This window comes from Mytilus edulis, chromosome 1 (genome assembly GCF_963676685.1).
Source record: "Mytilus edulis chromosome 1, xbMytEdul2.2, whole genome shotgun sequence".
In the NCBI taxonomy this organism is placed as follows: Eukaryota; Metazoa; Mollusca; class Bivalvia; order Mytilida; family Mytilidae; genus Mytilus; species Mytilus edulis.
Window position 1 is genome coordinate 47,968,861 of NC_092344.1, and position 27,680 is coordinate 47,996,540.

Here is a 27,680-nt window from a genome sequence, read left to right on the forward strand (position 1 = left end):
TAGAATTTCACCAAAGCTGGCGTATATCAGAGATTTTAATGAAATTAACTCAATTATAAAATTTTACAGATATTTTATGAAGATTGAGAAAATACAGAGCATTAGATATGATGACACGAACCCACCATTTTTTCTTAAAATCTCCTGTACCAAATAAAGGCAACAGTAGTATACCGCTGTTCAAAACTCGTAAATCTATGGACAAAAAACAAAATTGGGGTAACAAACTAAAACTGAGGGAAACGCATTAAATATAAGAGGAAAAAAACGACACAACATTAAAATGTAACATACACAGAAACGGACTAAGCATTAGACAAAATCCGAGTCAGGAAAATGGCAGTTGTTATTTTATAATTCGTTTCTGTGTGTGTTGCATTGTTGTCTTTTTGTTGCACTTTAGTGTCTCTGTTGTTTGGTTGTTTTCCTCTTACAGTTGATGTGTTTCCCTCAGTTTGCAACCCGGATTTGTTTTCCCTCAATCGATTAATGACTTTTGAACAGTAGTATACTATTGTAGCCTTTATTCAGCATAAATTGAAAGTTTACAGTAAACATAGTATACTTAAAGCCCTGAATGCAAAATAAATTCATAATGTATATAGATATAGGAAGATATGGTATGAGTGCCAGTGAGACAACTCTTCATCCAAATAACAATTTATAAAAGTAAACCAGTATAGGTCAAGGTATTGACTCACACTGAACAGCAAGCTATAAAGGGCCCCAAAAAATAGTAATGTAAAACCATTCAAACGTGAAAACCAACGGTATAATCTATATTAAAACGAGGAACGAGAAACACGTATGAACTACATAGACAAACGACAACTACTGTACATCAGATTCCTGACTAAGGACAGGTGCAAAAATTTGCTTATATGTAATTTAAATACTTATATTTACTCTCTGCAGTCAGTTAAACTCATACTTGATGATTATTGTTGTTAGGGTGTTTTTGTCCTGTTCATAACCCAAAAGATAGCTATAAAAAAAAACATTACATCTGATTTTTTTTTCCAGGGCCCAAAAAAAAATCAAAGCTAGAAACACCAAAAAATATCAAAAACACTAATAATAATGTTTTCTATCATAAATGTGTACTAAATATTCAATATTCACAAAAACAGAAGAAAAAATTAGCAAATGCCTTCCCCATGGGTCATAAAACAGATTATTCATCATGTAAATGCCATGATTTAATTATTTTAAAGGTTTTTTGTTTAAAAAAAAAAACCAAAACAATAACTGTGCTTTGCAGTAATAAAGGTATATAATTCAGCTTTTTTTTTTAATGAATTCATACATCAGACTGTTGACTTCTTAAACACAACATTTGCAAATATGGCTTTGTTTAAACACTTCTAGTTCATGTATTAGCTAAGTTATGTTAGAAATATGGTAAGAGATGATACTGTTGATTTCTAATCCTACCGTTATAACCAGAAATTGAGAAAATTTATTAACAAATAGACAATCAAAAAGATTAGGACTGGAGACAGAGGCATGTTTGGATACTTTATATAATCTTAAATGTTACTCAACTTTACATTTATAGCACACTGAAATGCTTTCAGTTTGATTCAAAAATGTTCTAGCCTTTTCATCTCAGCAAACATGCACATAGGGTAAGCTGACAATATTTAAAGTCTTGTTTTTAAATTTTCTTTAAAACGTGAAACAGGGATGTGGATATGAAATGTACTGTTAAAGAAAAGTTATATGCAGTAATTTTCTTAAGGCTATAATTCTGATAAAGATGATTTGTTGAGAAGTGTTTTTTTCATCTATTTGAATAAATGTAAGTATAGGTTGCACAAGTCATGCCTTTTTATATAGTATTCATGAATATTTTAATTTGTTTACGTACAGGTTCTCAGACATGATCTCTATGTTTAAGGATTATGTACCCTTGTTTTGCTTCAGTGCTAAACATATGGAAATTTTATAGAAAATTCACAGCCTTTTCCCTTGTACTCTCAAATTTGGCAATTCGGTACTTGATATATAGAGAATTATTGCATGCAGTGCTAGCAATGATTTCCTTAAAACAAGTTTATAAATTTAGATATTGGTTAAAACAAATAAAAATATGGACCAATTCAAGTACACCTTCTAGGTGCGCTCGACTTAAGTGACTCAGCACGAGGTGCTTTGGAATTTAAAGGTTGTTTGGGACTTTTTGAAAACAATAAACGCTAGCTGATCATAGAAAAAATGCAATGAAACTTTAAATAAAATGCTCTGCAAGAAGTTTCCCCTCGGTATATGTACAAGATGGCCCAACTTTATTTTTCGTTATCTGTGTTTTGATACTATTGCAGTTAGAAAAGTTCATAATTTACAGGCCACAGAAGGGGTCATAAACCTTTATAGAGAAATAACTTGGCAATGTTTCTAGTATAAAAACACAAAGCACCGGTTAAAAATGAATTCTGAGGCAGACCAAAAATAAAAGTAGGGGAAGTACAGAATTTTAGTATAAGTTTAAACTCTAAAAAGTTCGAGGCATATAAATGTTGAAAATATGTCACAGAGCCTTATGTTTTGACCTTTGAATAAAAAACGGTAGTGCATATCAACTTTATGTTCGACTATTTTTTTTTACTAAACTTCATAGTTAAAGTTGCACAGCTTTAGCCACACAGGCAGTTTCTATGGGAAATTGCATTGTCTTAATTACATAAACAGAAGTGAAAATCCAATTCTATTTCTAGTCAATGACATACAATATATAGTAACACGTCTATACCCTGTAGGTAAATCCAATAACATGTGCAAGTTTCAAGTTCTTTTAACACTTGGATGACGAAATTTTATAAAGCCAATGTCATACAAATTTTCTATCAAGCTAATTTTAAATTCATGCATTCAAAAAATATCACGTCAGTTTGATGTGGTGAAACTAGATCATCCTGTTATTACCGTTAAGGTGGTTCAAGGGCTGAAAATAGAAAAAAAATAAATTACACCGATAACTGAAAAATTATATATGTATTGGTTGCATGGTGATATTCTTTTTAATCAATCAACAAGTGTATGTCGAATGTGTATAACGTATAGATTTATAATACTAGTAACACAGATTGGCTGTGCGGTGATTATCTGAACACCTCAACATTTATCGAGGGATTAGACAAGGATGTCCTTGCAGACCTTTAATTTGTGTTATTGCTGTCGAGATATTCGCATAAAGACAAGACCATAATCTGAACAGATTTAATATCAAGATAGATGAGAAAACTCATTCATTTCGTTTTCCATGTTGTGTCTTGTGTACTATTATTTGTTCGTTTGTGTTTTTCTTTTTTAGCCATTAGTCAGTTTATTTTCGATCTATGAGTTTGACTGTCTCTGTAATCACTTCCGTCATTCTTAGAAATTCATTCAACTTGCAGATGACACCACACTTTTTCTTAAAAAAAGGGATTTCAAAAGTTTGTAACATGATTGAAATTTTTGGTAAATTACATGTATCAGGGCTTAAATTTTACAGATCGAAAAAAGAAGGCATTTTGTTAGGGAAACAGAAACATTGCACATAAAAATATGAAAACGTCAACCAGTACAGTGAAATATTAAGGATTTTTTTTTCGGATTTTACAAAACAGCATGCTGAAAAGCAAAAAAAAAAAATGTGAAAAGATTAATAAGAATTGGAAGAAAAACCATTTAACCATAATAGACAAAATAACAGCTATCAAATCATTGATTATACCCAATCTTACCTTTTGGCATCTGTGTCGCATATTGAAAAAAAATCTATTGTTAAATCAAATCAAAATATTTTTATGGAAAATAAAAAAAAAAAGTTAAACGTACAGTACTAAGTTTTGAAAAATGACGGTGGTTAAAAAATGATTAACATACATAAAAAAATATATAGAACCTATCAAAACTGGTTGGTTCAAAATGTTATTTACTGGAGATTTAAATAACAGGAAAATTATACCTTTATTTTAATTTTAATAAGTTTGGAAAAGATTTTCTTATCTTTATATGAGTATTGATAATTTCAATTATTTTCAAGATTAAAAGAAACTGCCTGAATTGTATTGAATATAATTAACACATGGATAAATAATAAAAGAACACAACAGCCATTATTATATTAAGATAAAAAATCGATATAAATACGAAGATGTGGAATGAATGCCGATGAGACAACTCTCCATTCAAGTAACAATTTGTAAAAGTAAACCATCATAGGTCAAAGTAAAGCATTCAACACGGACCCTTGTCTCACTCCGAACAGCAAGCTGTAAAGGACCCCAAACAATTACTAGACTAAGTGTAAAACCAATCAAACAGGAAAACTAAAACAAAAACAATAAGCAAACGTACATGACTATCGGGAAATCTATCCGGACTAAACTCATTTGCATAATAATGTAAAGATAATTCATATTATATATATAAAGAGATAATTTTCTATACAATCTTATTATTTTGATAGCAATCGTTTAACAATAAATTATTTTGATTGTTTGAGTAATCTTTATTTCATAAAATAAAACACATATTTAAAATTCAATTCAAAAACATCACAAGACCACTAAAATGTCACTAACATATTAATGATAGTAATTTAACATTTGATAGCATTGCCACACATTTCAAGAAAATGGTATCGAAAGACCATATTAGATATATTATAGAAGGACAATTAATAAAGAAACCATTGATGTAGTTTATTCAGATTCAGATCGCGTTGATATGTGTGAAAAAAAAACTGCAACGTATAAAAGCACCAGGATATGACAATATAATACGAAAAAAGTAAAATAAAAAAATACTGAACTCCGGAAAATTCAAAAAGGATTGTCTCTAATCAAATGCCAAAATCAAAAGCTCAATATTCGTATCATCATGCACGAATTTGTAAAAGAATGTAAAACTGTCCTTTTGCCGTTACTATGTAAGCTTTTTAATGTTACAAAATGTAAATAATATACAGAAAGGTTCAATGAATGATACGGGTAAATATAGAGGAATGTCACTGGTTTCTTATTTACATCCGTGATACATACAAGCTTAAGATTGATGAAATGGTGTAAAGAAAACAGTATTTAGAACGATTTGCAATTCGGTTTCATTCCGAGGACGTAATATTTTCTCTCTTCATTCTGTTATAGCTTAATCTTTATGTAAATGAAAACGGTTATATTGCTGCTTTGTTGATTATGTTAAAGATTTTAAAAGTGTTTCACATCTTTTTTCTCAGCAAAAATGCTTAAGTGTGGAATAATTGGTACTACTAAGCTATAATTGTGTTTAAATAGATCTGTGTACAGTATTCTAAATTGAAAACATGCATGTGGTAAGTTAGATGATCAGTTTTTAAAGTATTTATTCCAAAAAATCTGAAAGAGGTAAAATAAAGATAACGAAGAAAGGTATTTTAAAGATAAAATATTAGAAAAATGTTTTGAATTTGTTTACCATGGGTTATTGTTTTTAATTATAACGTTTTATTTACTGTAACACAAAAGACACTAACTGAACAGGACAGAAAATTTCAAGCTACTTTCAGCTTCCTGAGCTGAAATTATTCATTGAGGGAATCGCAATCTGTTTCGTGCGGATGATACATATCAATACATGAGTATTTTCATAGAATGTAGGACAGAAAGTCACAGGACAAAAAGTCACAGACAAAAAGTCACAGGACAAAAAGTCACAATTCAGTTTTTTTAATATTTTTCTTTAAAGAGGAAAAAACTAATTTTAAAAATGATTTTTTTTCTTGAACTATTAGATATAAAGCAATTTTGTTTTTAAAATTTATTCAATAAATATCAATAATGATCAAATAGTTGTTATGAAAACAAAATGTGACCAGCCACGACATATCCAGGCTTATGGAGGTAGAACATCATTGTGAGAAAAACGTCGTTAACTATATTTGACTAGCCACTTCCAGGCTTAGGAGGGTACATTGTCTAAAATTTGCTTTTTGTATATTTATCTAGAATATTCCGAAACAAAACTCTCTGTCATGTTATTATTGTTATAGCAATGAAACGAGTCATTTCGAATACCGGTATGAAAATGAGACTGTTCTATGACGACTTTTATTTATTGAAGTCACTAATTTATATTTATAAAATACAAAATTATTGTATGTATTGGCTCTTACTAATGTTCAATACCGTATTTGAATAAAACTTCAAAGACTTAAATATACTACAATACAAACAATTCTTAGCTCCATTTTAGAACATGTAATTTAAACTTGTTGAAATGAAGTTAGATTAAATTTGGCAAAGTAAGCTTTAAGAATTCCTTTTTTTTTTAAATTCGTCTTTTAATTTAGATTTATCATGCATGTTTCTAAAAATAATATGCGACGCGTAACAATTTATAAGTAGGTGTTCTCATATATGCATTTGATACGCTGCATTTTTTATGGATATATTTCAGACTTCATTTATGAAAGAAAATTTCTGAAGCAGAGCATTTTTTTTGTAGCTCTTTTTTAGAACATGTAATTTAAACTTGTTGAAATGAAGTTAGTTTAAAAATTGTCAAAGTAAGCTTTAATCATTCCTTTTTTTAATTTAGATTTATTATGCATGTCTCTATACTTAGTATGCGACGCGTAACAGTTTATAAGTAGGTTTTCTCTTATATGCATTTTATACGGTGCATTTGTTAGGGATATATTTCAGATTTCATTTCATTTACATCTTCAAAACTCATATATAATGTATAGTTCGGCGTCCGCAAAAAAGAAGCCAAGGAAAGTGTTTATCTATTCTTCACATATACGTATTTTATTGAATCTCGATATTTATCATGTTTATAATTTTTCTAACAAAGACGTTCTACCTCCATAAGCCTGCAAATGTCAAGGCGGGTCACATTAATGTCAAAGTGACTTGGTACTTATATGGCTTCATGGTGCCAAGAAATATCTCCTTTGCATGATTAAAATTAAATAAATTTTCATTTAACAAGGCTTATGTTATACTATTGTCTCAGTAAAAGGTACAATTAAAACGTTTAATCCCGCTGCCAATGTTTGCATCTGTCCTAAGTCAGGAATCTGATGTACAGTAGTTGTCGTTTGTTTATGTAATTTATACATGTTTCTCGTTTTTTATATAGATTAGACCGTTGGTTTTCCTATTTGAATGGTTTTACACTTGTAATTTTGGGACCCTATATAGCTTGTTGTTCGATGTGAGCAAAGGCTCCGTGTTGAAGGCCGCACCTTGACCTATAATTGTTTTCTTTTATAAATTGTTATTTGCACGGAGACATGTCTCATTGGCACTCATACCACATCTTCCTATACCTATATTATGAACAATTTCCTACACTTAAAAATGAAATAAAAAGAAAATATTCCAAGATCTTTCTCTTATTTATTCAAACATTTGTCAAAAAATTATTTGTTATTTTTGTCCTGTGACTTTTTGTCCTATTAAATGTGTAACTTTATACTGTGACGTTTTGTCCTGTGACTATTTGTCCGGTTACCTTTTCATATATAGTTGTTTATTTCATGATTGAAAATGATAAAATAAGATTTAATTTATTTGTAATTTAATTTTCTGGTAACATCCAGAGACTCTCACTTGAATAGATATAAGAAGATGTAAAACTATTCAAACAGGAAATTAATATATACTGAGTGCCAATGAAAACGCAACACTTTTATTTTTCAAAAAAATTCTTATAATTTTTATTTCATTTATATTAGAACTTTGTATAGTTGGTTGAAAATGACTTTCAAGACAAATGTCCACAACTTTACGGTCGAGCGATTTTGGAACAAATGCGAAGTAAGGGTTATTTTGAATGTACATCAACCGAGTTCACCGCTTTTCAACATACGCACCATTTTCACGATTTTGTCATTTAAAGCTTGGCTAATGTCATGAATTTTCCCGCCCTTATTGTTAAGAAACTGCAATAAAATTCTGAGTAAACGCCAGGACTTTTTGACAACCAGCGACATGCAGTTTTGGGTATGATCCAATGAAGCATTTCACAGCATACAATTACGAGAAGACTGAAGTTGTAACCTATATAATAACCCAAATCATCCACAAATTCAACCTAATTAGATCATTTAATGATAAGCCACATCCCGGGGTACAAAAAGCAAGGAGAAAGAAAATATATTTACAAAATAAATAATTTAGATGTTCATAGTTCGAAGAAGTGAATAGTTATAGTAAGACCAAACACTTATCAAAGTTGGTATATAGAACAGATATAACCCTGAAGAAGTAAAAATTTAGTTACAAAAAAAGAATTACAAATAGTATCAACAGGTCAACTTAACAAGAAAGTACGATTTGAGAGTACTCTCAGTTACTGACAGCTAGTTTAAAGCTGAGAAGACTTATAAGATGAAGGGACAAAGCATATAAAAAGAGGAAAAAATCAGGTGATAAAAGGGACACTGCTTCATACAAAGATCTAAAGAGCAAAACCCCAAAAGAACTCAGAAAGGCCTATTTGAGGTATATAGAGGACATAGTTACATCAAGTAGTGAGTCGGACAAAGGCACTAATTGCATGAAAAGATTCTGTACTTACATTAGGTATAAACGGTCAGATGGGAATAGCATACCTCCGCGTAAATCAGCAGGCCTACTACACGACGACTCAACTGACAAAGCCAACATATTAAATGCACAGTTCCAGAAAGCATTTTCACGTAAAAAGGACCTCAGTAACACAGAATTTAAGGAAAGATGCAACATGTCTGGCCAATATCCCACATAATCTGATATTACCATCACACAAGAAGGAATTAAAAAACTACTAAATGGTTTAAACCCTCATAAATTTAAAGCTGCGGGTCCAGATAACATCTCACCTATGATCCTTAAAGAACTAGCCAATGAAATAGCTCCAATACTCCAACTTGTCTTTCAGAGATCAAATGACACAGGAGTGGTACCAAACTTATGGAAAACAGCAAACGTTTGTCCAGTTTTCAAAAAAGGGAAAAAGTTTGAACCAATCAACTACAGACCAATATCAATAACCTGTATATGTTGCAAGATAATGGAGCACATATTAACCAGCCATATCATGTGCCATGCCGATAAAAACAACATCCTGTATGACCTTCAACATGGCTTTCGGAAGAAACTATCATGTGAAACCCAACTGATAGAATTCATCGACGACATCACCAAAAACCTTGATAGTGGCCAACAAACAGCCTGCTAATCATGGACTTTTCGAAGGCATTTGACAAGGTCGGTCATAGTCTACTAACATACAAACTTCAACACTATGGAATAAGAGGAAAAACAAACGACTAGATTTAAAGCTTGCTATCTGAGAGAACCCAAGAGTTCTAATAGAAGGGGAAACATCTGACTCCATTGAAGTAGAGTCCGGGGTACCACAAGGATCTGTGCTAGAACCCAGCCTCTTCCTCTTCTATATAAACGACATGCCAGAAAATATTAGATCAACTGTGAGGCTATTTGTAGATGACACCATTGCATACATCACCAGATGATAATACCTTCCAGGAAGATTTAGACAGGTTGGCTGTCTGCGAAGAAAAATGGATGATGAAATTCAATCCAGATAAATGTCAGGTATTATCAGTAACAAAGAACAGAACACATATTATAAAGGACAACCGTTTACATAACCACACTTTGGAGCACGTAACATCTGCAAAATACTAAGGAGTAACTATAACATAAGACCTCAAATGGGATAATTATATCGGAAACATCTGTGCCAAGGCAAATAAAACCATCGGATTTCTGAAAAAAAAACCTCAACATCTCTAACAGTGATATCAAAGAAAAGGCCTACATCTCCCTCGTTAGAGTAACAGTCGAGTACGCTAGTTCTCTATGGGATCCATACCTCCAAAAAGATAAACACAAGTTAGAAATGGTACAAAGGAGATCAGCCAGATATGTTACAAACTGGTACAGTAACTAATCATCCGTTACTGATATGTTGGCGATAGAAGGAGAAGCGCACGACTATCAATGCTGTATACGATCAACAATCAGGAGGTCAACGTTTCAGCAAGCCACAAACTCATTCCACCGGACAGGATCTCAAGAAATATGGGCACAAACTCTTTTCAGATTCCACAATGTAACACGACAACAAGGAAAGAGTCATTCTACCCGAGGACCATCAGGGATTGGAATGCCTCACTCTCCTAAGTTACATCTGTCAGAAGCCTCGAATCGTTCAAGAGGCTCCTGATAAACAAAACAATCAAAAGCCCTTGTTTTTAATCCCCACTGTAAAATATTTGTATAGCACTTTTTTGTTTTTGTTTGATATTTTAATCAAAATTATTTTTGCGCACACCCAAAAGTGTAAGAATAGTCAACATGATGACGGTAGAAGTAGAAGAAAAAAGCCAAAAGCAATTATTAATAATAAAAATGCATCAGACACTAAAATCAACTAAAACACTTCGCAGGGATTTATTATTTGAACGTAATGGGCAGTCATAGAAGACATGACTTGTTCATTGTCAAAAATAAATGTATCTACAAGCAGTAGCTATATATAGGATAGTTATGAGTTTACTTCTTAATAGATACAAATGAACGTGGCTGTGTCTTTATACATTACGTTTGAAAAGAATACAAATTTAATCCTGTTTTAATTTGCTGATGACAAAATCGATATAAGTGCCAATGTAAATGTTGAAATATTGAAGAAAATTCTTAAAAGCAGTAATGCAATATGTTATTCAATAAAAAAACCCAGCATTTTAACTTAAGACAAAATCAATGCAGGTGAATATTAATGCTTTATATTGCAGAATTTAACACAGAAAGCAATTGGGCAATGCATTAGTAGTTTCAGACCTTAAGTAGTGGTGTATTTATACCTAAGACACAGCGAGTTGCAAACCTTAACGTCTGTTTAGCTGCTGGATGGGATAACTCTAGGGACGACCATTTTTTTTCTAAATCCCAGTTAACGCTTATGATGGACATATTGCTATCAAACTGGCGTATGTAAGATTCATATGTAGTAAAAATAGCAAGTATGTTTATAATACTTATAACTATGCATGTCAAATGTGGATATTATATTACTCACTTTCGCAGTGTGAACCGGAATAACTGTTTAAACAGTTGCAGGAAAAGTTATTACCTATCACCGAACAAATCCCATCGTTTTCACATTGAGATCTAAAACATGGCGTTACTGCAAAAGAGTACAATGTACATATAGAAGATGCATGAAAACATAACAAAATGTCGTATGGATGATAATGGGACAACTCTCAACCAGAGACCAAATGAAATAGAATGTATACATTATATATATCAATAATAATGGATATCAACTGTCATACTCAAGACTTTGAACAGGCTTTTTCTTATGTAGAGAATGGTGGATTAAACCTAGCCAAACCTCTCACTTGTTGACAGTCGCATCAAATTCCATTCTCTTATTCTCTAATCTATGAAAGAAAATATCCGGTATGCAACCTACTGGTAAAAAAGACATGATGATAAATTAATCAATTCATATGTCCCCAGTCATTATTAAAGTAATGAATGTCTAACATAAAAAAAGCATTGAACAAGGTCGTCCTTTTTATGTTATTTTTATTGTTTTTTCCACTTAACACATTGTAGGTGTACCAATTAACATGCAGGTCTTGGAGATTATTATTTTTTATTCTAAGTTGAATTTGGGCTCTGAACTACTATTCATGTTTTGCTAATACTGTTAGATCTTTTCTTTAAAAGAGGGACGAAAGATACCAAAGGGACAATCAAACTCATAAGTCTAACACAAACTGACAACGCCATGGCTAAAAATGAAGAAGACAAACAGAAAAACAATAGTACACATGACACAACATAGAAAACTAAAGAATAAACAACACGAACCCCACCAAAAACTAGGGGTGATCTCAGGTGCTCCGGAAGGATAAGCAGATCCTGCTCCACATGTGGCACCCGTCGTGTTGCTTATGTGATTACAAATCCGGTAAATAGTCTAATTCAGTAGGTCACATTCATGAAAAGGAAGGGGATTGTAGTTACGACGTAAGGAACATATCCGATATCATTTGTGGTTCGGTTATTCCATAACGGTCAACCAACTCGTGATGGCGTCCGTAAAATTTACGAAGGGATGATTTCAACTTCATCATTTGGAACTCTTGGTTTAATAGCTTCCTTGTGATCAGTAACCCTCTATCAAGAAAATCATGATAGGAAATGCAAGCACGTGTTTTGTTACTTTTGTCCGATTTTTGTACTTATCTTTACACTAATGAAGCTTTGTCCGATGTTTTTTTTTGCAAAATGTGAAATATTGTTTCTTTGTATTGTGTTTAAATACAACTGACCCAGTTAAAGGGGAAATTTGAGCGCTAATCAACATGTAAATCACTTCAATATTTGTATGTGTCTCAAACTACAGGAACGGTTAATTACTTTGGTTCCCGTCTGCCATATTTGATTTTTCGTTTATTATAGGATTAAACGCCTTTTTAAAGGAATTTATTTGTGTATAAACTCGACCAATTCACTTACAAACGAATGATATGTTTGTGAGTGACTTGGTCCAGTTTATAAACCAATAAATTCCTTTAAAAAGGCGTTTAATCCTTATAATTCTTTAAAAATGGAGATAAGGAATATATTTTTTCACACTTGTAACCTCGAGCTCTATCACACGTAAACTGTATATTTGTGTCATTGAATAGGTCTAGCGCATGGATAGATTTGTTGGTAAACGCAAAAATATGTACTCAATGAAACTTGCTATCTGATAAAAAATTACAAACACTCTTATTATAATTCAAACTAATGTTTTTGTGTTTATGATTTAATTTAACGATTAACGTCCAGTGAAAATAAATTTTGTTAACGTCGGTGCTATAATCACCGCCATCTTGTTTACATTGGTTACGAAAAGAAATTCGGTCGACGTCGTCTATCTAAAAATAAACAACGTAAAGATCAACTACCGGAAGTCCTCCCGACCGATCATATCAACGTATTCTCTTATATGCAAATCATATAAGAATTATACTGCAGTATTAACTATAAACAATAAGAACAAAGTGTCGAATTCGGTTAAAAAGGCTTGGCATCAGATCAATAGAAAGTACATAGAACATGTTACAAAAATACTAAAGGCATAAAGTACCAATCTATGAGAACTCACCTTTACTGAAAGTTGAATCAAAACTAATATCAACTAATGAAAAATATCATATATCAAAACAACAAGTCCGTATTACCAATGTTATTTCAACTGATCACGCGGAGCTTACGTTCTAATTTGCATATGAAGGACAGCCTTTAAAGATGTGTGTGATAAGGACGATTGCCGTTATAGTTATTATTGAATTTTGTTCATCTACCAGTGTCACCAAACGGATATACAAAACAACTGATTGTATGATATGGGACATAACTAGACACTTCTTCGGTGACTGTATCCAAAACGCCGGTCTATAGGTTGCAATTCTGTAAATATTGACAATGCAATTTCCCATAGGAACTCCTTTTACGGTTAAAACTACCACTTTTACTATGAAGTTTTGAAAAAAATCCTATCCTAGAATTGAAAGTTGATATGCACCACAATTTTTTTCAAAGGTCAAAATATAGGGCTGTGCGGTATATTTTCAACGATTATATGCCCTGAACTTCGCAGAGTTTAAACTAACACTAATTTTCTAAACTACCCATACCTCGAATGAAAGGTTGCCACAGATTTCAATGTAAACAATATGCACATGTAAATTTACTGGTAACATTCCCAAGTTATGTCTCTGTGAGATGGAACACAGAGAGCATAACTGGAAACCAGTATGTAAACAAAATTAATTTTCTATGAATATTCAAGTTCTCCCCATAAGAGGCGTGTTTTGAGAAACAGCTGTATTTACAAAGTGCAACCTATAGATGGACTTGTCTTTTATTAGTGAACCGGTTAAACCCCACCCAGTCAAGTGAAATAAATCAGGTAATACACATCTAACGAATGAATAAACACATATTTATTGTCTGAGAAAAAACATGATTATTTTGCAATGTCAAAATATAACCATCATTATGATGTAAGAATGAAGGTTTAAGTTTATCCAAAATTGCTGAATAAAATGTAGGTAAAGATCATTAAGTAAAGATTAGAAGAAGTTAGTGGTAACGACTAAATGATTAACCAGTGATAAAGAAAATCACTAACATTTTTTCAAACACAGGTGTACCGAACAATTAAGGTCCTTATTTTGATAATTTATGATGTGCGGTAAAACATGACCTCAAAATAAAGAACAAAATTAAGATACAATGTATATGAGAGGACAACAACTGACGAGTTTCCTGACTTGTGACAGGCACAAGAAAATGGTGCAACTAGGCTTTGTTAAATCTTACCTATTCCCTTTCAATAACTAATCAGAAAAAAGTTCATTAAAGAGCATATTACGATATAACAAAGTACAGTTCAAGCACTTGCCTCGAAAAAACGGTTTCACATGAATCTTTTAACCAGTTGGAAACTTCCAAATTGAAAACGTTGAATGTTAACTATCGTCTATATATATTGATTTATCAATTAGTTGATTATTGGAATGATTGTAGCTTGTTGACCATCCCGTAACAAAACTTTTTGATTGTTTTAAATCCATAAACTAATTTAATTAACAGCTAATTATAATACAATTGAAAGGTTCTGCAGATAGCTGATAAATATGAAAAAAAGGCATACATTTTCACTGAACAAGTACACTTTTTAGTTTAGCAAAATAGCATTTCCTATATTTGAAGAGATTCATGTTTGTTATGATTTCAAACAAGTATATATATGCGTGCTCGTTACCAAAAATAACTCGATAACATGTTTAGGGGACAGATGAAGCTCGCCTCTTGGTGCGGGATTTACTCTCTATGTTTTAGGCTTATTGTTGGATTTGGCTCTTTTTCTTAGGTCGTGATTTTGACACATTCCCTATTTCCATTTTTAATTTTATGTTTATATAGTTTTGGAGTTTGATCGAAATAAAAAATATAAATAAATTGTCATATTTCATAAGCTCACTTGTATATTTGCTACCATTGAATCCATTTTTTCCATCACATTTTGGCTGAAATTCACCAATAAAACACGTACCACCATTGTCACAGCTATAGCTTACGCATGGAGTACGTGATACGAAGTCAAGTGTTACGTTAAATTAATGCAATAAGTAAAGCCATTTGATGATGGTATATTACCCGTGAAATAGTACTTTTCCTTTTTGTATGTTGTTAGGTTGAGTTCTAAAAGACGTATATGACACAGTTTGAGCAGTCATTCAATCTAATCTTTGAAGTAGGAAATTCATAAGAATATAAACTTGTTGTTATTGTCACCAAAACACCAAAACTTCATTTAAAGTTTTTTGTTACATGTATGTTTGAAAACTCACAAAAAAGACGTGAAATGCATAACATTCACATGATGCCCCTTTCAGACAGATATAGAAAATTATTCCTCTGCCACTTCACATGTACTCGAATTCAAACATTGGGTTCCAGACTATGTGTTTAAAAAGTATTTTTGTACTCCGTCATGTACCAAATTGTCTGCTGTCAAAATATTTTTTCTATAACATTATGTATAGTTACAAAAAATAGAGTACATATAATTATAAAAAGAGACCTAGCGTCATATTTTTTTCAATTTTCATAAACAAATTCACATACAAACGATTCTCAAAGTTACACGCCATTTCAATTTCACCAACATGATCGTTGATTTATTTATATTAAATTTTTTGCATTCCTAGCCAAGCTTTAGAAAGTTTGATAATAAGTTTCGGTTTGAAACAATAATATCACATGGTTGCAACGTTTCAATTAAAAGACCATTAGTTTAAACGTCATCGGCTGCCAAATCTTTATTATGTATTTTTAAAGTAATATGCATTTACAAATGTTAACTTACCTTGAATTCCAGAATCTGTGTCTCCTAAAATAAAAAAAACAAAAATGTATATCAATTGTGCATTATTGTATTCTTTTATATGATAATGCAATTCAATTTCTAATTACACAATATAATCGTTATAAAATGACCAAGATCAATAGTATCACTACGTCATGACATCCAGGTGACTTTGCCTTTATTAAAAGCATAATAGTAACTGTGTGGAGACAATTAACAACAAATTGTTCTTTGTTATGGAAGCATGGTATGTAAATGGACGACTATGAAAGCAACTAGAAGCGTTGAAACTGCAAGTGATTATGAAAAACAACAAATTATATGCTGGAACGGAAAGTGGCATATTTTAAATCTTAATTTGTCCCAAACTTCCAAGAGTTTAAATTTGTAATAAAATTCTGTACTACCCCTAAATTCAATTTCGGGCTTCCACACATTTCCATTTGACCGCTATGCATGTGTATATTTACTTGTAACATTCCTAAGATATAGTTCTACCAGATGAAACTAAGAGATCATATCTGAGAAACAGCAAGTAAACAATACAAAAAATATTTGGATATTATCTATCTTCCCAAAAGAGGCGTGATTTGTGATACAGCTGTATTTGCAGTGCAACATTTGCTAACATTTAAATAGAAATATCTTGAAAAACACTTTTTCTCACATAAACAACTATTTATCAGAATCATAGCCTTAAAGAAATCATTGCATATGTTCTAACTTTTCTTTTACAGTACTGTACAGATTACACCCACCCCTGTTTCAATTCTAAAAGAATTTGAAAACAAGACTTTAATTAATGTCAGCTTAACCTATGTGCATGGTTTCTGACATGAAATGCCTGGAATCTGTATGAAACTATTCTGATAACAAATTGAAAACATTTTAGAATACTATTAATGAAAAGTTTAGTAGTTAATAATTACAACATTCAAGAAGTATCGGATTCTGCCTCTGTCTCCAGTTCACATCTTACCATATGCCTATTTACCAATAAAAGTTCTCAATTTCTGCATCAAATGATCCTTTAAGAAATTTTGTCATAATATTATCTCTTAACAAAAAATGCTTAATATATACCTAACATAATTTGACTTATATTTGACTAGAACTGTTCAAACAAAGCCATATTTACAAAAAGTGTATATTTGAATTCACTAAAAGTTTTATAGAACTGAGTGATGTAATCTGTTTATTGCTTAAATTCACAGCACAATATTTTTTTTTATGCAGATGACATTTATAATAATAATAAAATCCTAGCCGTAACAGGCTAAATTATCTGTTTTATGAACCAAGGTATAGTGATTTTTATCTGTTATTTTTACCCTGGGCGTCATTTTAGGATAGAACACACTATTGTTAGTTTTATTGGGGTATTTTTGGTATCTGTACCTTGTAATTTTGTTATGCTGCGGTCAAAAGAAAGCACAAGCAGGTGTTAATGCTTGCTTTTTTCTTCGACAGGACAACACCCTTACAACAATATTTATCAATGGTCAATGAGTTTCATATTGTTAACTGTGAATTTATGCTGAGTCATCGTAGCAAATGCCCAGGAATTTCCAGATTTTCATGAAATATTTATAAAACTTTATATTTGAAATAATTTCATTAAGACTCTCAGGATAAATCAGATTTAGTAAAATTTTACATTTTCTCGTTTTTTAACCAATAAAGGTTGCAATTCTGTTAACATAGAAAATGCAATTTCCAAAAGGAATAACCTTTACGGCTAAAACTGTACAAATTTAACCATGAAGTTACGTAAAAATTATATTCTAAAAAGGAAAGATCATATGCACTACTATGTTATTCATTGTTCAAAATATAGGGCTATTCGGCATATTTTCGACATATATATGCCTAAACTTCAAAGCTTTTAAACTTGCATTTAAATTCTGTATTCCCCCTCCCTTCACTTTGGGTCTTCATCAAATTTTAAACTATTAATTAAACTATGCATGTGTATATTTACTGGTAACATTCCCAAGTTATGTCTCAACGGGATAAAACAAAGAGATCATATCTGGAAACCAAACGAAACAAAACATCTATGAAAGCATCTATGAATATTATATATTTCGCATACAGAGGCGTGGTTTGTGAAACAGCTGTATTTACAAATTGCAATCTTAACTCATTTTAATTCCTTTCAGTTATTGTTTAAATGGACGAAGGGCTTTTACTTGAGGCATTTTATTTATGGATTAGTCTTCGTGTCTATTAAGGACATTTTAATTAACTGTATTTTTGACGTAAGATGACACAACGGTGCAAAAAAATGGTAGAAATTGTACAGAAGATTTCTAATTGTAAGTATGAATTTAAATTGTGCAATATTTAACTGAGGAATTATCTTTTTGTTTATTTACTGCTTAATTTTATAAATTCTAAATCTTAGTTAAAACTAAATTGTATTGCACAGCAAATTTTATTCCAGATTTTATATAGCGAACTAGCACATTCCATTTTTACGGAAATTTTGTTTACCGTGCCCAGAAATTTAGAAACGATCCTGGTAAAATGATCGATCCATTTAATAAAGTTATTCTAAGAGATAACCAATTCAACACTGTAATTCGATAATTAAATATTGTTTTATTGGTATTGATATTGATTCAGTAAATTAAAAGCAAACTAAATATTATTGTCATATACATATACACATTAATGGATTTACAATCTGTCGATACTTGTATCTTGGCATTGCACAAGGTCATGTTTTTCTCTGACTGTTCATGACGTCTTTACCAAATCCATTTGATGCTGGATGTGTACTGATTGATAATTTTGTCTTAGATGCATGATTTTTTTAATTAGTTGTTAGTGGCTTTGAACTAGCTGTCAGTAACTGAAAGTACTCTCAGATCTGTTCTTAGGTAAATCACTTGTTTCCGCTATTTAGAACATGATGTCTATTCATTCTTCACAATTATGGAACATAAAATCCTACAGTTTCATTGGTCGCGATCACTGTGCTTTATTCTAACGAAATAGAAGGGTCATTTCAGCTCCCATAAAACACGACTAATTAAGAAAGGAACTGCAATTGGGTAAAGTTATTACAACGATTGGTTAAGTAAGATACACAATGGATGAGCGTTTACTTAAAACATTATAGGGGTATTTGTTGTTCAGTTCATCGATACTCAAATTCCTATATTTGATTTGTAACATACTTGAGAGATTAACTATTTTTTTTGTTCTTGGTGACGGACGAATTTCGGGTTGTCGTGCTTTTATTTTAGCGCAAATAAAGTTTTGTTTCTAAATTAATCTTTCTAGTTAGGTTACCCCTCAACCTCGTACTTAAATTGACATGCTTTACTCTTTTGGTTCGAGCGTCATTGATAAGTATTTTTGTAGACGAAAGCGCGTCCTGGAGTACACATTTTTGTTACCTTGTATCTCTGATGAATTTATTTACCAGAGATATTAGAAACAAAAATTCTAATATCTTTGGTAAATAAATTCATCAGATTCAAATACGGACAAAAAACTGAGATTAAATATGACTTGCAAGCCAAAAATACACAAGCAATGTTTGTTTTAGCTTATTTTTACAGCACGAACCAAACTAACTGTGATTAGCGAAATACTCATTGTATATTTTGCTTTTAAAAGCGTTAGAAACAAAAATAACTCAAACTTTTATTTTTTTCTAAATCGTACGTTCATATAATAGTCCTTTTAAGAAGAAAACTTGCCATTACACGGATATGTTAGTTGCAATTACATATCATTTTTCAAAACGACTCGAAGGACAGATTTTTAAGAATAAAACCATTCATTATTTTACGTGATTTTTATGTGTATCATAAACAGGCTAGAGTACTTCTTTCAACATATTATTAAATATTGAAACAAACTGATTTTCATATATGTATTTTAATATTTTGATTTCTTACAATATACATAAGTTTAAAAAAAATCCTAATGTATTACTATTTAAATTTGTTTGCCTACGACTTACAGTTTAGCTTTCGATTGTGGTGTACATTTGTACCAGTGTGTTGTCGTAAATTCTTGGAGGTGCCCGTTGTTATTTTCAGCGGTTTACATGTCGTAATGTACTATCATATTATTTATTTATGTATTTTTCTGTGATAAGTATCTTGCGTTTGTTTGTATTGTATTCCTGACATGCAGTGTTGTCATTTCAGCGGTATTTTTAACATTGCAATATGAGCAGGTGGTTTGGATAGCCATAAAACCAAGTTCAACCTACAATTGTTTCTTAAAATGTCTTGTACCGAGTCAGAAGTGTGGTAGTTGTTATCTACAGTCTGTTTTTATTTATGTTTGCGTTTGCTTTTGTTGTAGTTGTTATGTTTCTGTTGTTCCGTTATTTTCCTCTTATTGTTGATTTGTTTCCTTCGGTTTTAGATTGTTACCCGGATTGTGTTTTGCTTAATCGAATTATGACTATGAAAAAGCGGTATACTACTGTTGCCTTTACATCTTGAATGAATCGAATAGACTTATATAATTGTAGAAACTAACAAAATCTCTAGTTTCCAATCTGTCTTGACGTTGTGATAGAGTAATACAACAATCTAGTTTGATTTTTAAATAACGTGTGTAAACAAAGAAATAAAAAATCTGCATTGACTTAAAGCAAAACAAACGCACCCCAAAATACCCAGATAACAGAGCTGTTACAAATTGGGTTAATTAAATGATTTCACTCTGATACCAATGTATTGGTTGCATTTAAAATGGAAATGAGATATGCCGATTTTCGGACAGGTCTGCAGCGATTCGATGTGCTTTAATATTGACTCAGCGCAAATCATACTTGATCATCTATAATACTAAAATTACGAGGTCCAATTTGTCAGCCGTCATCACGTAAAAACGACGAATCAAAGAATTCAACTTTATATACAACTAATATAGTACAAACGTGTAGATTAAAAATTACACCACTCCAGGCCCTTTTGTTTTCCCCTTAATTAATATCGCCAATAATTAGGAAGTTCCGGGTCGAGTCCGATACCGATACCAATAGTATAATCACCTGTTACCTATTACCTTATCTGTGCGTTCCGCATCTGACAGGCGCACCACCAAACGGTGTATTCAGGATTAATATGCTATATTAACGGCTCATAATCACAGGGTTGACACTACTAAATTGTCAAATTGTTACCTATTGTAGTATTTTAATCCGTAAGACTTTCTAAGATAACAATACGAATACTAAAAATCTGGACTAAAAATAAGTTTCAATTTGTTAGCGGCATGACGTAAAACAGCGAATCAAAGAATTCAACTTTATTTATAACTAATATAGGACAATGCTGTTGATTAAACAATACTTCATTTCAGGACTTTTTGTTTTCCAAATATTTAATATTACCAATAATTGATAAGTTCCAGTTCGACGGGTTCAAACAGAAAGATTTGAAAGCAGAGAAAATTGTGTATCTTATAATCAGCATGACTTTATCAGATGTCAATACTAATAAGGCTTGCGCATAGTTATATACTTTAATTCAGTCACGGACCCGCGATATCACGGGTGTGTTCTAGTGTAATCTAAAATAAGTTCGTGTCATATTGAAATTGATGAAATGAGTTCCACACGATGTTTAGTTTGTTTTGCAGCTCTGTTTATTTACCTGAACGTTATTAAAATTTAAAATTGATGAAATAGTAAGTGTGGAATGGTTCATATTTTTACTCCATAGAAATGAGTACATACGAAGGAATTATTGGTAGTGTTCCGAATTATGTTTCAATATGCATGTGCTGAAATGTGCACAAGCGGAAGTATATATGCATGAGCTGAAGTATGTATGAACTGAATTATGATTAATGTAATAAATTATTTTAATTTTGATGCGATTATTCTTTCTTACTGAATCGTCTTTTAGTTATTATCATTAAAATTCTAGCTAAAAGGAAACCGTAGTAATCCTTTAGCAATTATTGCAGCCTCGAAGTTTCTTAAATTAATAATCACCATAATTAACTTTAAACATACATGCATTTTTAGGGCCCTTTATAGCTTGCTGTTCGGTTTGAACCAAAGCACCGTGTTGAAGGCCGTACCTTGACCTATAATGATTTACTTTTATAAATTGTCACTTGGATGTAGAGTTGTCTAATTGGCACTCATACCACATCTACCCATATCTTTATATTACATATATGGTCCTTTATACGTAGTTTTAATGTGTTTCTCTAAAGTTTTTATCCGTACAACTTTTAGGTGCTTATTTGCACATCATTTACAATGATTTAAATATGAATTTTCCAATGTACTACTACTGACAACTGTAACATCCTACTGTTTCAGTGACTTACAAATTAGACTTTCCTGACAATCTAAAACCTGTTTCAGTTCTTGAACAGTAAAATTAGAGACTGATAATCTCAAATGTATTAAGATTTAAAGGACACTAGTCACGATGTCCGTAAGCAAACAGTATATTGAGGGTAATTCGTTACTCTTTTATATAATTAATGTAAATAACAAGTAATTTTACTAGGTCTAATTCCGAAGGAACTCAAACTGAAACAGTATAAAGCACATATGATTTATTTTTGTTGTTGTTAGTGTTGTAGATAAACATATATTCAAATGCAATTTAACCAATTCCGAGTAACTTTGTTTACTTTAGGTTTTTTTGTGGAATGTCTGTTCGAAGTCAGGGACCTGTACTTCAGTGCATATTTTATCTCTTATTGGTTTTTCGTTTGTTGTTTTGTACATATGAAAAGATGTTTTTTTTTTCATTCAAGTTAATTTACATTTCGTAGAGTCAGGGTCTTTTATTGCTTGATATGTAGTGAGGGTTTTGCTCATTGTTGAAAGCAGTACGGCGAATTCTAGTTGCTAAAAGCTTTGCCGTAGACAATCATTACAACATCAAGACCTTTTGTTCTGATATTAACACTGAAGTTTCTAATATTATATTAAAATTTGCAAAAATGTTCGAGGTGTAAAACATATACACATGTATATAATCTACCTTTTAATTCACTCCAAATAAACAGACTGACGAATATTACTGTAGTACACAGAAAGAAAACTGCGGCAATTTTCCATATCAGTGATGTATTCTTTGAAACCGTTGTTTTTGTAGGTGACATGTCCATATCTTTATACCTAGAAAATAAATATTTTTTTTTAAATATATTAATGGTACAATGAATGAGAATTTGACTTTACCTTTGTGTGTAGAACTCATTAAATATAAAAAGTTTTAATATGAAACTTATCACACCACATCGTCTTTTTCAAATGTAGTTGGTTTCTTCTCAAGGCGCGTTGGAAGTGCTTCATTCAAACAAGATGGAAACATAATTAAACGTGCAGTTGAAAACATTTTATTGAGTTTGTGACTGTACTTTGGTAATATTCCTATTAATTTTACTTGAAATATTCTTCCTTACTAGAACAACTATATCTTCAAATGTTGAGAATGGGTCACTGGACTTCAAACAAACAATAAATCAACCGATGAGTCGATATGAAATATGAAATATGCGATTTTTTTATGTTATGTTATGCAAAGTACATGTATTAATCAATTAATCAATAAAATATTTAATTAATTAATTAATCCATTCATCTACCAACAAACCAGCCAACTAGCCAACCAGCCAAGCAATCAACCATGTAAAACTAAAGGAATATTAAATAGCCATCATCACAAATCGTTTGCTAAACAGTTATTTACTAAAACAATTATCTTATAATCATTCATAGCAATGACATACTAAATGATATCAATGTGCAGAGTAAAAAGTAGTGTAACAAAAATACCAAACTCCAAGGAAAATTCAAAAGGAAAGTTCTTTATAAAATGGCAAAATCAAAAGCCCAAACCCATCAAAAGAATGGAAAACAACTGCCATGTTCCTGACTTGGTACAGGCATTTAATATGTAGAAAATGGTGGATTGAAATAACCTGGTTTTATAGCTATATAAACATTTCATTTGTATGACAGTCGCATCTATTATTAGATTCGGACGTTTTAGATGGTCCCTTACTTAAATGTCTCGACTCTAGACTCTCGACATTTTTTTTTATTAAAACATCATCTTCAAAAATATTTCCAGAATAACAAAAAAACAATTAAAAGTGTGAAATGGTGATTTCGGAGGTCTGTTATAACAATCCCTACCTATTGATCAATTGACACACGTTCCTTAAAAAAATGTTAAAGCAATAAATTCTCTCCAAAGTTAATCCTCATGAGGAATTTACAAGACATGATGATGCGTAATCTGTAAAAGTTTGAAAATGAAGTTTCTCCTATTTTCATGCTATTTTGACATTTCTCAATTGGAGAAAACTTTGTTCTCGGTAATTGATTGGTCGAAATGCAACAATGACGTCAAATTTTCTTTAATCGTTTATTCTTTTCTTTCTTATTTTAATATGTTTTCTACTGAATTTCCTATTGTGACGTCATATCTGATGACGTCACATATAACACAAAAAACAACTTTCTGCAAATCTTTGAAGAGGAAGGATAAACTTTGTTTAGACATCGCCTAAAAATCATTAGAGAAACAGAGTCCAACACTATATTTCGTGAATTACGATATCTCTCAACTCTCAACAGTTCGATTTTAAATATTCAAAAAGTTCGACAAGCCTCGCGTTTTAAATTTTAAAAGTAAACTGTCTCGAGTGAAAAAATATCGCAACACAATTAATGAAGTAGTGGAATCTATATATTTCTTGGAATCGGCTGTTTGAAAACAGGAGTAATATGCTGGTGAATTCATTAAGATCTTTAATTGACAATTTTAGAATTTTCTATCATCAACTGATTATACCTGCAAATCAAACATTCATCTGTGAAAACATATTCGTTTAGATGGTCACAATACAATATTTTAGATCTTGTGTTTCTTCCCATGATGTCCTTGATAGAAGGTTGCTGCTTACAAGGAAGCTTTTGAACAAATAATTCCTATTGGTAAAGTTTGGGTCATCCCTTCGAATGTTAAAGGACGTCGTAATGATTCTGTTGACTGCTATTAAATATGTGTGCCATAGATGACCACGAATATATCTCCATGGTCGTAACTACAATCCCCTTTTCTTTTCTTTTAAAGAGTGTATAGGTAAGTTTGTCAATTAAAAAATCCAACGAGTTTATAAACATTTAAACATAACTAAATAATTCTCATGGCTGAGCACCCCTGTCCTCTACTATTATTCATTTTCATAAGTTTTATCCATCACATTGCTTAACTTTCAAGTAGTTTTTTTATATGAAGTATATTTAGTTCACTTCATCTCAACTAAATTTCAATCTGAAACTGCTGATTTAGAATATCAATTCCTTTATTTTTCAGGTTTAGACTATTTTCTAATCTTTTTCCTGAATTCATTGTAAACATATATTAGGTAATATATGTATGTGTTTTGAATTTGAATTTTGAAGAAAGCTTTATGTTAACTTTTCATTATTTATCACAATTATTAAGTAATTAATATATTTGACCTCAAAACATATATAAGTTACCCAGGAAAAGACAGTGATTTCTTTTAAACATCATTAAATGCAATATATATAGAAATACTTTCCAGCATTTTTTTTAAATGACCTTTTAGTCATAGTTCCTAACATTTCTACGTTGTTGTTGTTTTTTGTTCACCCCAGGATGTAAATGTCTATGTTGGAGCGTTCCTGATTCCAAAGAGGCGTGCTTCTGGCACACGAAATCCATAAAGTGTTATTTTCATTTATTGTTCTTTTATGCTTTCCCTTTCAACATTAAATTATCTACATTTCTAAGAGTTTTCTAAGAGTTTTATTTTTCCTCCAACATCTTTTGCAGGTAAAAAAATTAAAAGATTGTGTAAAGAGTATAGTTACTATTTTTCAAATTGTGATTAGTCGAAATGTGAAACATTAGGCTCAACTTCAAACGACAACTTTTTTTAAAATTGAGTGTGTAAGGGATATAACGCTTGACATTTGTAGAGCTTACTAAAATTCAATTCACTGACACCTGAAGTATGAGTATTATGGAAATATTTTGTGTAGTTTTGTTACCTTGAATTTAAAGTGATAATGAATGCAGTCTCTTCTGTAAATGGTCAGGGATAAATCACTAACCATTTCATCTTTAGTAAAGATGATTTGTTTCTGCGGACAAACTAGTTTTATGTCGACGTTATGAAAAATATGAAGTCATCTCATTTTGCTCATAACATACAAGAACATGTATAATTAATTTCTCAAATGATTCTAAATTTATTATTTTAATGTTTACACTATAGAAAAGCTGATGTAAATGGCAGAAAAAAATTGACAAACCAAACTTACTTATTACAATTGAGGAACATGTATACAATTGATTTGCATGGTCGTCATTTTGACAGATAGTAATTATTTTGTGGAACTTGCAACATTTATCTTATAAGCTGATTTTGTGTGAAGTACACACTAAATGTCAGCAGTAATACGCTAATTGAACATGTATCAAGTCTGTGTAAAATTTTGTAAATGTAGAATGAAATTGTCTTACCTTTTTTATTATTGAAGACTTCTTCAAAGTATCCTTTTTAACAAAGATCTTTTTCCTTTTCTTTAAGATAAATTAAAACAGTAAGCAGCAACTGTAGAATTTATGTAACTTAATGAAAGTTACTTTAACATTATAAATTTATACAACGAGTTTAAGTTGACTGCATTTTATGTTTGATGTTATTATTGGTTACTGATTTGCACGGTCGTCGATTTGACAGATGGAAATTTCTTTGTTAGTAATTATTTGGTGGAACTTTAAATATTTATCTTATATAAGTTACATGCTTATCTGATTTCGGGTGATGTACACACTAAATATCTGCAGTAATACGCTAATTGAACATGTATCAAGTCTGTGTAAAATTTTGTAAATGTAGAATGAAATTGTCTTACCTTTTTTATTATTGAAGACTTCTTCAAAGTATCCTTTTTAACAAAGATCTTTTTCCTTTTCTTTAAGATAAATTAAAACAGTAAGCAGCAACTGTAGAATTTATGTAACTTAATGAAAGTTACATGAACATTATAAATTTATACAACGAGTTTAAGTTGACTGCATTTTAGGTTTGATGTTATTATTGGTTACTGATTTGCACGGTCGTCGATTTGACAGATGGAAATTTCTTTGTTAGTAATTATTTGGTGGAACTTTAAATATTTATCTTATATAAGTTACATGCTTATCTGATTTCGGGTGATGTACACACTAAATATCTGCAGTGATAAGCTAATTGTACATGTATCAAGTTTGAGTTAAATTTTGTAAAGGTAGAATGAAATTGTCTTACCCTTTTTATTATTGAAGACCTCTTCAAAGTATTCTATTTTAGCAATGATGTTTTTCCTTTTCTTAACGATAAATTAAAACAGTTAGCAGCAACCGTAGAATTTATGTAACTTAACGAGAGTGATTTTAACATTATAAATTCATACAACGAGTTTCAGTTTGCTGCATTTTAAGCAGGATGTTATTATTGGTTAATGAACTTTAGACGGAAAATCTTTAGGTCAAATTTTGATGATCAAGATCTATTACATTTCTTTCTTATTGTGGACTTTGGTTTCGTTTCAATGTTTGGTAATGGTGATGCAGCTTTAGCAGCAAAATAATATATATTTTTCGGAATTATTTTTCTACATTTACTGTTATAATGGTGTAATGTTTAGATACCATACACTTAGGTACATTCAGCTTATTAAGTCTCAACCAGTAATAGTAAATTGTCTTGATGACTTTTTG

The 27,680-nt window shown here is 31.1% G+C and overlaps 2 protein-coding genes across 2 annotated transcripts in view; one reads left to right on the plus strand and one right to left on the minus strand.

The window, feature by feature from the left end:
* LOC139483696 (adhesive plaque matrix protein 2-like) lies at nt 1–26,648 on the minus strand. The gene is made up of 5 exons (XM_071267631.1): nt 26,439–26,648; nt 22,914–23,050; nt 15,928–15,951; nt 11,065–11,172; nt 1–2,944 (listed from the first exon to the last, which is right to left on the minus strand). Exons 2-5 carry the CDS (start codon nt 23,038–23,040, stop codon nt 2,928–2,930), a joined length of 276 nt encoding a protein of 91 aa, XP_071123732.1. The 5' UTR covers nt 23,041–23,050; nt 26,439–26,648; the 3' UTR covers nt 1–2,927.
* Nucleotides 1–27,680, plus strand: part of LOC139484313 (uncharacterized) — a 458,860-nt gene that overhangs the window by 402,863 nt on the left and 28,317 nt on the right. The window lies entirely within an intron of this gene.